A 14,228-nucleotide genomic window follows, 5' to 3' on the forward strand; every position below is an offset into this window, starting at 1 on the left:
CAGCAGACTACTCTACTAGAAATACATTTATTAGCTTCTCAACATCTTCCATATTTAGAAACCATCTTATTTTTAATTTTTTGGAGTTGAACAAAACAAGTTGTAATGTGGTAATGTGTTAATAAACCCTACAGAGCTTTGCTAAATAGATATGAAAAGTAAATTAAATAATGTTAGTGGACTGACACATTAAAAGCAAAAACAAGTAAACAGCAACATGTTAGTAAACCAGGACATCATGGTGGCACAATTGGTGGTGCAGCCTCATGGATTAGGTGTCCTGTCATGATATGTACTGGATGAATGTATTTTTCACATTATCTTTGGTTCTGGAATGGGTTTTACTCCCACAAACCTCATAGAAGTGAGTGATAGATTTAAAATGCACCTATATTAGCCACATGTTGTTGTGTAAATAAGTAGGCCCTGAACTGGACTAGCATTCTGTCTAGGGTTGGTTTATGCCAGGCAGTGGAGATGATCTTTCTCCTGCCATTATCCTGAATTAGATAAAGTAAGTATGAGAATGTTGTTATGTAGTCTCATATTTTGTTAACAAACCTAGTCAGACAGGAATGTGATCCTGACTAGTGAACTGTTTTGAGTGAAAATCAGTAACCACAGCAAAGCTTCATTTACATTCTCATTGTTTATAACTTTGAGAAGCTCTGGTGTTTACCAGTGCAATTAAAAATAATAGTCATAACTGTATTTTCCAACTATAGTATGATAGGTATAAATCTACATTTAATATTCATAACATTACAATCATACACTCATTTTCTTAATTAAAATAATAAGCAGAAACCCATAATGATCACCAAATATCAACAGAGAACATTTTTGGCAACTGAACTGAGAAATCATGCCAATTTAGAGGAAATGTAGACATCCAGGACTGATTTTTGAAACCCCTGTAACATGCTCATATTTCAGATCCTTTATTATTGACCAAGTGTGATACTTTAATAAAAAACAGACCTTTTTGCTCATTATTTCAATCTTTGAGGGCATATTAAGACATTCAGCTGTCCTCAGTTTGATATCAGGTTGTCTTCTGCATTGGCCAGTGGCTGCTGTTTGCCATTTTTAAGCATGAGATATACTCATCAGAGTCCATTGTTCCACTTTTTAGCACACATTACCATTTCTTTTAGTGTACAATAGTGAATTTATCGTTCTGTACCTCCTTTTTTAGCATGAGTTTTTTTCTTTTCTGACATGATAGGAACATGGCATTTTCAAATGTATGCCAAACTTTCCAATTTCAAAAAAATACTTATGGGCAAATAACAGTGAGACCTAAAACAAATCTAATGTGATGTTAGGTGCACTAGTGTACATATGCTGTGGTCCAAAAGAAGATTTGATTGAAAATGCTGAAAGTAAGTCTAGGGCATAATTTTAATCTTAACTAAGTCAAGTAGGAAAGTCAAACTTATATACTGTGAATCAATCAACGATTAAAAAGTACAGTGTCATGCATAAACCTGAACAAATTATCCTTTCAAAAGTGTGAAAAAAATAAACTGTGATTAATATATTAGAACAGATGACCTTATTTCTAGCAACCAAGAAACTGAACGTCCCTTCAAAAAGAGCCCACACAGTGTTCCTAATGCCCGTGTGGATGAGTGCTGAGGCCAGAGGATTAAAGTCACAAATTAGAAACTAGTAGCCTTGTATTTACAATAGTCAGAGATCAGTGTATGACAGAATAAAAATGCTAGCACACACAAAATTTGAGGAGTTTCTTTATTTAATGGATCAGCTCTATCAAATTCACTTAAAATACATTGTTTGCAATGACACAAGAGTACAAATGTTTGGTTTTTTTTTTATCTCTGCCCCATTCTCTAGCATTAGAACTGATCCGTCAGGAAGCCCATTTAGCGCACTGGCTCTTCAAACTCTTCCTCATGGACACTGACCACCTTCCCATCCACAATGTCTTCCACCATTCTCTTCACTTTCCTGGTGCGGACAGGTTCTGTAGGAAGGAAGAAATATTAGAACATTCAATATTTATGAGAAAGTGAGCAAGTCATTATTCTAGGAATTTAATTCATTATTTTTAGTGTCTTATGGCATGTATAAAAGTTGAGAATTGAATGAATTAGTAAATATGAAGCTATACCTCTTTCAGACTTGGGTGACAAGTGTTGTAGCTACTTGTTTGTAAATGCATGACAGGAAAAGATGTGGTGACTAATTCTTAAGGTTACTACTGGTCTTTAGATTTTTCATATGGTTACTCACACATTTTCACTATTGCTCTGTTATTTCAAATATTTCCATTGTTCATATTTAGATAGATAGATAGATAGATAGATAGATAGATAGATAGATAGATAGATAGATACTTTATTAATTCAAGTGGAAATTCACATAATCCAGCAGCAGAAAACAATATTAAATTAAAGAGTAATAAAAATGCATGTAAAAACAGACAATAACTCTGAACAATATTACTCCTTCAGAATTAGTACATATGTGAAAAGAGCCGACTAACTGATGGGAGGCTCAAATTGGCCATCACAAGCTTACCTTTGGGCTTTTGTGGTTCTTGTTTGGTGGTCTCTACTTTAGTCACCGTGGTAGTTGAAGATTTGCTGACTGACGAGCTCGCTGATGCAGAGCCACCTGCTCCTGCTCCTCCTGCTCCAAAGCCACTTCCTGCTCCAATGCCACCCTTTGTTCCAAAGCCACTTCCTGCTCCAATGCCACTTCCTGCTCCAATGCCACCTCCTGCTCCAAAACCACCTCCTGCTCCAAAACCACTTCCTGCTCCTCCCAATCCTCCCTTTGAGCCTCTTCTGAGGAAACAGAGTAAAATAGTTTGTTTAGGTGCTAGTGCTCAGTGTCACCTGTCACATATCATCTAGTCAGGGGTCTTTTTTCTGACAAGAGAGTCTCTGTCTTTAATGTCCCTACAAAGCAGGTGAGAAATATCACCTTCAGAACAGTATCAGCAGTTGGGGTTTAGTTGGTGAAACTAAATCTCCCACCTGATTCCCTTCATTACAGACATTTCCAGGGATTATTCATGTTTGAATTGGTGGAGTATTAATTATTTCATGTGCACTAATATTCAAAGGGCAGCAGTGTTACACTTCTTAGAATGGACCTTGGAGATGCCATTTTTGAAACCCTGGGGGTTTTGCCATTAGCCCACTTTTTTATGACTAAGTGTCTAGTAAAACCCTATAGTCTCACCCCACGTCCTCTCCTTCCAGCAGTCGCCGGTACTCTGCAATCTCCATCTCCAGTCTGGTCTTCACATCCAGTAGCATCTGGTAGTCATTGCTCTGGCGCTCCATGCTCTGCCTGACATCCATCAGTTCACCTTCCAGTCTGTTGATTACATCTTGTAGTTGGAGGAGCTGTGTGCTATACCTGGCTTCAGTCTCAGCCAAAGAATTTTCAAGAGCTGCTTTCTTTGAAACACCAACAAAAAATAAATAATAAGTACTCAGCGCGGTCATGTACCAAAAAGTGAAAGCACTGAAGTTTAAGATTTGCATTCCCAGAATGCGATGTGCCAGACACTCGGTGACACTGAATATGTTGCAGTATAGCTGCAAACAACTAGTTTGTGCCCCGTATCGGTTCTCAGTTTCAGCAAGAGTGTTTTCAAGTGCTGCATTCTGTGAAGCATCAACAAAGCAAAAATGATAAGTGGTTGGCTTGTTATTGTACCAAAAAATGATAGGACCAAAGTTTAATTGTATTCTCATACATGAACTGAGTCTTTGACTTAGTGACACCAGTTATGTCTAGGTAAGGCTGCAAACAGTTTTATTTGTGCCCTCCATTAGAAGGCAAATCCTCCTACCGTGGTAAGAAGTGCTTGCAGTTCAAGCTCTAGACCCTGGACAGTCTTCTTCAGGTCACTGATCTCTGTCTTTGATGACTGAAGGGCTTCAGTATTGGTGGATACCTGCTTGTCCAATTCATCAAACTAAAACAAAAATAAGGGAGACAATGTATAATGCAGTGTTCTTGCTCAGAAAAAGAACTGCATCCACATTGCCTTTACAACTTACCTTGTTCTTGTACCAGTTCTCCATGTCACGTTGGTTCTTCGCGACGATGGCTTCATACTGTGCCCGCATCTCCTCTAGCACCCTGGCCATGTCTTCCTGTGGAGCAGCATCCACCTCCACGTTGACAGAGCCAGACACTGAGTTGCGCAGAGACTGCATTTCCTGCATACCAAGGTTCAAAGAAACAGAAAGAGGCAATATCAGTAACTATCGGGACAAAAAAAGGCATGAATCTCTGTTGAGTTTTTCTTTACCACCCACCTCCTCATGATTTTTCTTGAGGTAAATGAGCTCCTCCTTCAGACCTTCAATCTGCATCTCCAGGTCAGCTCTGGCCATGGTCATTTCATCAAGAAGTCTGCGGAGGCCAGCGATGTCTGCCTCTACAGATTGCCTCATAGCCAGCTCATTCTCATACCTGAAAGAGAATAAATATATGCATCAACCATGTAGTAGATATGACTCACATTGGCATTTGCATTAGGAAGAAAAACAACTGACTAGACATATGGAAATCAGTGTGAACTGGGAATACAGGTTTACTGACTACACATCCAACTCAGTCAGGATCTGGCATTAGGTGTATGAAGACTGAATTGAAATGTAGAAACCAGGCAATAATGACCAAGGAGACTGTCTACGTACAGAACTGGGCCAGAAATTGGCATTTAATATGAGGAAAACTGAGTGGACGTGTAGATATCAGTTTTGGGTAACATTGCCCACAAAGAGACAATGCCCTATTTGGAAACAGCTTGCAGTTTGTATTAGGCATAAGGAGACTGACTTTACATATGGAAAACAGCATTAGATAAATACTACGTACAGGTAGACTCAAGAGATATAAAGAAGTCAACTGAGAGTTGGAGGTAACCATACAAAGACTGGCCATACATGGGAATCATCATGGAGTTGACTTTTTGTAGAAGCTGATGGAACTTATACTTACAAATACATTCAAAAATGCACACAGTGACTGAGTGAGACGATATAGTCTGACACACAGTACCCTAAGTTTGTGATTAAGTAAGGATCAGCAACCCACCTCAAAATCATTGCCACACCTAGGCTGCCCCAACCACAAGACCTTACAGATATCAAAATAAAATGCTTGTCTTTTACTGAACTTACTTGACTCGGAAGTCATCAGCTGCAAGCTTAGCATTGTCAATTTGCAAGATGATCCTGGAGTTGTCCAAACTAGCAGCAAAGATCTGCAATCAAGAAGGGAAAGAGAAGAAAAGGTTGGTGCAAAAGGAAGGATTCACTGAATTCAGAGAAAGGAATGTATCAGTCGTCAAATGACCCTATTTTAACAAACATGTGAGTGTCTGTGAATTAGGTAATTAAAGTTATAGAATTTGACATTAACATGATTACTTTTTCCTCTCAGTTTTTCTGAACCAAATGATTATGCAAAAATGAGACAGTCCAGTTTGCTATTCACTCAGCTAGCAAAGTACACACTGAAGAATACAATTTAGAACAATGGAGCAGACTTTTCTCTACAAAAAGCACATTTTCACAAATGTGCTGGCCAGTTCAGTTACCTTGTCTCGCAGCTCAGCGATGGTATTGAAATATGGAGAATAATCCTTGCCCTGAATCCCACCAGCAGTAGTGGAGGAGCTGTGCCATTCTCTGATCTTCTGTTCCAGCTCATGATTAGCAGCTTCTAGGGAGCGCACTTTGTCCAAGTAGGTAGCCAAACGATCATTGAGGTTTTGCATTGTGGCTTTTCCATCGCCAGTGACTGCTGCATCTCCACCTCCAGCTCCAAAGCCACCTCCATATCCAAACCCACCTCCACCTCCAAAGCCACCTGCAGCTCCAAAGCTACCTCCAGCTCCAAAGCCACTTCCAAATCCAAGGGCCAAACCACCACCACCAAATCCACCACCACCACCACTACCATATCCACCTCCTACGTTACTGCTTGCATATCCGCTGCCGCCACCAGATATAAGGCCGCTGGAGAGTCGAGTAGATACTGAACTAGAAATTCGGGGTCCCATACTGCCACCATAGTGGCTGTGTGCCTTTCGAAACATTCTTGTTGCAGAGACAGGCGACTTCCAAATTGCAGCTGGATGCTGGACAGTGAGAAGCTGCTGCTGCTCTCAGGGAAAGCAAGAGGATTTATAGACCCTTGTGTGAGGCGGTACAGCATCACAGGTGGAGGCGTGTGCTTTCCCATCAAAGAGCTGCCATGCCTGCAGGGTCAGTTGTGTAGTTCTGGGGCGGGGATGAAGCCGTGTCAGCAAGCTCATCTACTTGTCTTGTTAGGTCATCCTCAGAAGAATTCCAATTTACAGCTCACTAGGCAAAGTAAACTTACACTTGGGTGTGCATTACATGCTTATCTCTCTTTTCACAGAGGTAAGGAATGAGCAGGCAGGCTGGTACAGGGCTCTGTTCTGCTGGTTTAATGCAATGTATCCGATGGCTAATTAAGATTTGTTCCTGTGTGCATTCTTTATTTGAATTTTCCTGTGTTCATTTGCTGGACATCCCATATTGCCATCTCATTGCTATATGCTTCAAACTGTGTCTGCAGGACACTATCTGTTGACTCCTTTTTGACCACTGCAATATGTGATTGTAGGACATTGTGTCATTATGCCATTGTCCTATCTGCCTCTGTATTTTTGTAGAATAATAACTGCTGTCCATTGCAGTGCATATCTGTGGGACACACCTTGCTGTTCACTTCAGTTTAACTGTAAAATACAAATCACCTGCTTCTGTCCTTGTCAGGACATTTCTGCCAGCCACTCACTGCTTTCAGCTTCAATGTGCCTGCAGGGCACCTACTCTTGACAGAACTCTGTTTTAGCGGCATGAGGCCAAGTTCTGCCTCGCCCTCATTGTATGTGGGACATCTGTTCCTTCTCATTTGAAGGTGTTTTTGAATTTGAGCAGCTTGCGTTTTTCATTTGGAAAAAGTGTTCATATAACTTGATGTCCTTCCTTTTATCAGTAGTTTTTCCTTCCTCTTTTCACACTGATGCAGTTTCAGCAGAAATAAGTCAATGCAGGACATTTAATAATGACTACTATTTGCTATTTACTGTTGGTAGTCAACTACAGCAAGTGTTCTTTTTACTGTTGTTCACACCAATGTGTGTGTCTGCACAAATCCCATTCTGAAACACCCTGCTCTGGAGATAGAGAATCAGCTACTGCCCAACATATTCTTTTGTGGAAGAAAGGGGCAGTCTAACGTTGTCCTTGATCTCAGAATGAGATCATGCAGGCTAAACATTCACAAAAGTAAAAGCTTAAATATGCATAAATTCTAAAGAAGGGTTATACAACAGTAGATCTTAAAGTACAGGCATGTGTGTTCCTTGTATAACCAGTCTGGTGGCTGATCCATTTCCCATCAAACTGTTAAACCAATGCTTCTCTCTGTCACCTACTCTACCTCTCTTAGCACGCTGCTTTGTCTATGAGACACTATCTACAGTTCACCATAGAACCTCTGTTTGACATTTGTTTCTGTCCTTTCTAAGTTGTGCCTGCATAACCCCTCCCTCCTTCTGTTTAAATGTACTTTAATTCCATTGTACTGTAGTTCTTCAGGAAAACTGCTACTATCCACATAACTCTTGCTTTTGTCCAATAGGTACATGTGCAGTTTATGCATTATATGGTTTATCAATATGTTTCTTCCTGACACTTGCTACTCTCCATTCTAAGGTGCAATATGTCTGTATAATGTTCACGACTTCCCACTTTGAGACTTTCACATTATGCCATTTGCACCACTTCAGTCAAATGTGTGCCTGCTGGTTAATCTTGTACAGTCCATGTCCAATATGTATTACCGCTATATATTTGACGCTCACCAGCTCTAAACCTGGGTTCGCTCTAATCGCTGAACACTTATTAATGTTTGAGGGAATGCCCATTTCTTTTTTACTTTCCTCACATGTGATCCTGTAAACTCTCTTTGAAGGTTAGGTCCAGATGTTGACGGCTATCTTGATATAACTTTGCTCTGCGACACTTTGTTCTTTCTCCATTCATTTCATTGTTACCTTTTAGATACATTTTCCAGTATGACACTGCTTTTTTCATCTAGTTCAACAGACAACTATTTCATTATGTCCTGTATTGTTTCTAAGCCCTTAGTAAAGTTATTATGTTCATTTTGTAAAATGTTATACAAAGATTTTTGTCTTGATTTTAGATTTCATGAATCCCACAAATGAACAAATCTGCCATCACACTCACACTGCTGAACCTAATCTTCAGTTCTTTGGAGCTGTTGGAAGAAAACCCATGTAGGCACAAGGAGAACATGAACATTGACTGGGCACAAGCCTAGAATCTAGGATGATGTGAACATGAGCAGTTACTGCTTTACCATTGTGCAGCTTATGTGGATACGTAAACAGCAATTCCAAACTTTTAACATTATTTATAATGTACTGTGGAACGGAACCCAGCACAGACAGGCGGACAACGTTTGTTCACCCAACACACCCATCTATTCACCACAACTATCTATACTAATAAAAGGCAAAGCCCTCACTCACTCACTGACTCATCACTAATTCTCCAACTTCCCGTGTAGGTAGAAGGCTGAAATTTGGCAGGCTTATTCCTTACAGCTTACTTACAAAAGTTGGGCAGGTTTCATTTCGAAATTCTACGCATAAGGGTCATAACTGGAAGCTATTTTTCCCCATATAATGTAATGGAGTCTTGAGTTGGAGATGGCCGCGGGGGGCGGAGTTTCTTGTGACATCATCACGCCTCCTACGTAAGTACGTAGAGCACAAGGAAGAACTCCAAACAGCGATCAGCACAAAACGCCATTTCACAATTGAGAAGGCAGAAAAACATTATGAAGCAAATGATGCATACAAGCATATTCATAAGTACAGCTACTGCGGAAACAAAGCACGGCGTGAACCGTAAGTTTATATTAAATTAAGTTCATAGGCTGCCACTAGCGTTTGTAATTTAGTGCCTGCCCATATAAGGCCGTCCATCAGCGGCAATCCAATACAAACACTGCCGGTAAATATTCACGTGTGAAGGACTGTGCTTATGCAGAGGAAGATGAGATGGTCAGGGTGGTGTTTGGCACAAACTCATTGAAACTGCGAGAGAAAGTTTTAAGTGCCGGGTCTTAGCTGACATTACACGAGATGGCACCAGTACAGCTGGGAACCTTCAATGCAAGAACACCAAGCGGCTCACGTGAACTGACGCAGTGCACAGACAAAAAGCAACAGTTCCAAAGAGTGCTGAACAAAAACCGAATTACACAATTGAGAAGGCAGCAAAAAATATGAAGCGCCTTATACATAGAATCATATTCATAAGTGCAGCTACTGCGGAAACAAAGCACACGGTGGAAAAAGTGAATGTCCTGCTAAAGGAAGACAGTGTAAAAAAAAACGTGCATGCAGTTTGTCACATCACAGATAAAAAGGAAGACGAGCTGTTTATTGATGCAGTAAGGAACTAATCGATGAATGAAACCTCTTATCTTTACAACGATTGACAAACACGGAATGTAACTTGAACACATCCTACAAATACGAGCCTGATTGAAAGAAATAATGATAATCAAATCCTTGATGACAGCAACATTCAATAACACTCACAAAACAATTACTGTATATTGACAATCATGTTACGTTATTTTTAAAATGTTCCCTTTTCTTTTTCATAACTTCTACTTCTCCACTGCGATACACGGGTATATACGATCTACAATACATACTTTAGCATAGACAAGCCACAAGCTGTGGCGCAAGTGTAGAGTCTTAAGCCTCTAACGCCGACATTGAGGTTCGATTCGAGAGGGATGTACTGACTATGTCGCAGCGCTACCGATTCATTTTACCTTCGCATCTCCTTGGTTTGGGACGTATGAAAAATATTAGGTTAACAGAATCATGTTACGTTATTTTTAAAATTTTCCCTTTCTTAGCACAAGCACAGCTGAGAAGCTTCGATGCATGTACTCCATAAGCGTTAAAAATAACGCATTTAATCACACTTTCAATTCCAAGCAAACGGAACTTTTGTCAATGCATGATTTCCTGGTACATCCATTACACTGATGCACACATCACAGCTACAAAAATGTTAGAGTCGGAATAAAGCGCGTTCCTACGACTGATCATTTCGACTTCCCGCGAAGCCTTGATAAAAGCATGGTTTTGTGCACACTGAAAAGCAAGCAAAATTAGATGCATTACAGAAAGCGGACTTTGTGGCTCTTACTGGGGATCATTGGACTTCCGTGACCGTTAGTAATTCTAAATACATCTAATTACAAAATGTTCAATGATCACACTGTTTTAGCCTAATGTACAAAATAATTTTGGCTAATGTTACTCAGAGTTTAAAGAGTAAGCTGGTCAAATTACCTTTTATGTTTCTGACTTATTTTTTAAGAAGAAAACTGCACTTTATGGTGAAATTTTGGTTATTATTATTTAAAGACAATACTATTCTGAAAATGTACTTAAAGTACTTAAACTACCACTTTATTTTTAAGTCTGCCCAATTTTAACCAGGGATGATATTTTTGTTTCTGTTTTGAATTCAAATGCAGTTTAAAGGCTTTTTTTCAGAAATTAAAACAGCTTCAGTTTACAATATTCATGTCCATGTCTATTATTTGATTCTGTAAGCCCACTAAAACCGTTTTAAATAAAAAAAAAAACATTTGCGATTTGGGGCAAATTTACGTGTGCGATTACATACGATTAATCAAGATTAATTCTTACACAGCCTCTAATTAATTGGATTAATTTTTTAATCGAGTCCCACCTAATATATATATATATGTAGATATATATATGTAGATTTGTATATATATGTGTATATACAGTATATATGTAGATATGTATATGTGTATATACAGTATGTATATATGTGTGTGTATATATACAGTATGTGTATATATATGTATATGTATATATATGTATGTGTGTATATGTGTATATATATATATTTATATATATGTTTATATGTATATATATGTTTATATATGTGTCTGTGTGTGTGTATATATATATATATGCCAGCAACACTCATATCAATGACAAAACAATTACATTAACAATCATCTTACGTTATTTTTAAAATGTTTGCTTTTCTTTTTCATAACTTCTTTAACACGCTACTTCTCCGCTGCGAAGCGCGGGTATTCTGCTAGTATACAATATTTACAAGTCTAGTGCACAAACCCGGTGCTGGAGTCCGGGCCTCTCACACAGTCCTTTATGCCTTCCTTCAGGCCACCTCCAGTCCTCTCTCCAGGGGCCTCATGTATAAACGGTGCGTACGCACAGAAATGTTGCGTAAGAACTTTTCCACGTTCAAATCGCGATGTATAAAACCTACACTTGGTGTAAAGCCACGCACTTTTCCACGGTACCTCATGCCTTGTCGTATGCAAGTTCTCCGCTCGGTTTTGCAAACTGGCGGCACCCAGCGTCAAAGCAATGGTACTGTTCTTGTGTGATTACTCATTATTTTCATGACGCGGCTTTATAAATACACAGAAACTAACCGCATATTGTTTATTAGTGTAATGCATCTGATTGTAATTAACTGGTAACAATATAATGGTCCAGGGAACAGCCATTGTATTCCAAAATATTTTAAATGCTTTAGCGTTGTTACTCTCACTTCTTCTTCTTCTTCTTCTTCTTCTTCTTCTTTCAGCTCCTCCCGTTAGGAGTTGCCACAGCGGATCATCTTTTTCCATATTACTCTCACTGCACGACTCGGAGTATTTATATCACTGTATCTGAGTGTGAATCCCAGCAGCAGCTGATCGGAAAGAGAATTATCGGTATACAGCTTCAAGGACACGCTGTCTCAGCCACTGCAAAACGTTTTAAAGCCTTTCCTGTACAGACCTCGCGGTTCAGAAACAGTTTAATCCCAAGAACTTTAAATGCACTCAATCAATTGCTCCTTGTAGAACGGTTTGTACTTATAAGTACAATCACCTCACTGTAAACTTGCACTACAGTTATAATATCTCACAACCTGGGCCACTTTATAAAGCGCGTATTTACATATGATGACGATATCATTTTTAAGGTGAAATGCAGCAAAATATGTTTGTTAAATTATACACATAAAACTTTAACTTCATTTAAATAATCTATATTCTTCACTGGGAGTGTTGTGAAGGATAGAATAATTAAACATGTACTACGAAGATATTTCAATGTTCTTTAAAAGTTTTGAAGAATCGGCGCTAAGCTTACAGATGGCTTAACGTCTATTACAGAGCTGATTGTATGGCGATCGGTTACTTGGGGAAAGAAAAGCAAGGACTCTTGGGCGTACCAATATATATTGAATATAAAACAGAAAGAGAAAATAACAACACAGCTAAAAACGCAGCGACAAATTTCGACAAAAGATAAATGCTTGTCATGAGCACGAGGCTGCTGTGCAGTGTCCGCAACGGACGTGGCCATCCACCGTGATAAGCTACCTTATTGACATTGGCGCGAAGGAGCCACCGATTCTTCCTCTGCCCAGTGCCACCACAAGCCTAGAGCCGCCCCTGAGTACTGCTGCAATAAATTATTTCATCAAAGTGAAACACATGTTTAATAATGTGCTTTAACTCCTATCATCATGAAAATGACATCACGTATACATCTCAGTAATTTAGTTATTCAGAGAGCTGTAATATCACGAATGTAATGGACTCTGTGTCCAGTTGGAGGAAGAGAGCCAGTTTAAGAAGCAAGTAGTGATTCACACACATAGAGCACATACGAGTAGAAGATCAAATACAAAACAAAGCATTTAACGTGCTACTTTAATTATGATGTGATTTGAGAAACTGGTTAATTAAACGATTGTAAGATGAAGTTTATAATGTTCTACTAAATGACAAAATAAACTATGTGATTAATTTTAAGATGAAGTTTATAATGTTCTACTAAATGACAAAATAAACTACGTGATTAAAGTGGAAATGTCGAGATTGAAGTTGACATTTCGTACTTTTTCCCCACAGTGTGCCTTTTTTCTCTGTACCCTAATAAACTTTCATATGACACTCAGACAGTGGGCTTACAACTCTTCTTTTCACGGCAACTTTGATATGTGACTTCTTTTTATTTCCGGCACTGTGCGATTTTGTGAATGTGAGCTTTCAAGTTTCTCCAACACGCTATGTCACTCAATCAACTTCATTTTGTTGATTATACCACGGTTTATTTGAACAAATAGTATGTTTTTCCTTTGCCTCCACTTGGTATTTGCTGAAATTCTTATATTTCTCCCCGTGCTTTTCCCATTGTCTTTTCACAGATGGCTGCGCTTAAGGGCGATTTATATTGATTTGCATATTCAAAGAGGCGTAATTCTGGGAGGATTTGGGGCGTTACATAATGCGCGTGCACGAGCGTTAGTTTTCACGCTGATCGGGATTTATGTAGCGGAAGAACGTGGAAGTTGGAGTACGCACAGATTCCTGCATCTGGATTTTTCTGTGCGTAAACACATTTCGGCTTTTGTGCTTACGCCATGTTATAGTGCGAGTTCTACGCACGGCGTTATACAAGAGGCCCCAGCTCTGTCCTCTTCCACACGACTTCCACTCTTGAATGCAGGGAGGTGGCCCCTTTTATACCACCCCAGATGGGCTCCAGCTGTTTCCCGCCTTTCAGGTGTCCCCATTCTTCTGCTCCAGGGTTCTTCAGGCACCGGTTGCCGCCTGGCGGTGGCCACGGGCCCCTACAGGGTTGGGCTTCCAAGCCCCCTACCCGAGGCCACCAATAAAACCAGGGCGGTCATCCCCTCGTGGTCAGGAGGAGGCACTAGCCCTCCTCCGGTCTCCTCGGGCGCCCTGGCTGAGTTCCACCCCCAGCCAACTGTGACAGTACATAGAGGGTTTTGCACTGGTTGGGACTGCTGCCTCACAGCCCTAGAGTAGTTGCAGATTTGGCCAAGTCTGTTCATGGAGTTCCCATCCATTGTCAGTGTATATTTTTTTCTGGTTTCTACCTTCATTACAAAGACTGGAAAATAAGGTTAAATAATATAAGAACATTTTAAAACAGGCTGTGTTTAATCAATTTATTCATGTTTTATACTTATGTATATTTTTCTGTTTTTATTTTTGTATTTTATTTTCATTTTGAATCATTATTTTTTCTTTTGCCATGTTATTTC

General features: G+C 39.5%; 1 protein-coding gene across 1 annotated transcript; it reads right to left on the reverse strand.

Annotated features, from left to right (window-relative positions):
- Positions 1-1,741: 1,741 nt before the first annotated feature.
- Positions 1,742-6,166, reverse strand: LOC120517580 (keratin, type I cytoskeletal 19-like). Its single transcript, XM_039739985.1, has 8 exons — positions 5,597-6,166; positions 5,178-5,260; positions 4,308-4,464; positions 4,047-4,208; positions 3,836-3,961; positions 3,217-3,437; positions 2,548-2,816; positions 1,742-1,990 (listed from the first exon to the last, which is right to left on the reverse strand). Exons 1-8 carry the CDS (start codon positions 6,095-6,097, stop codon positions 1,890-1,892), a joined length of 1,620 nt encoding a protein of 539 aa, XP_039595919.1. The 5' UTR covers positions 6,098-6,166; the 3' UTR covers positions 1,742-1,889.
- Between the last annotated feature and the right edge of the window lie 8,062 nt (positions 6,167-14,228).

Source organism: Polypterus senegalus, chromosome 17 (assembly GCF_016835505.1).
Source record: "Polypterus senegalus isolate Bchr_013 chromosome 17, ASM1683550v1, whole genome shotgun sequence".
Classification (NCBI taxonomy): Eukaryota; Metazoa; Chordata; class Cladistia; order Polypteriformes; family Polypteridae; genus Polypterus; species Polypterus senegalus.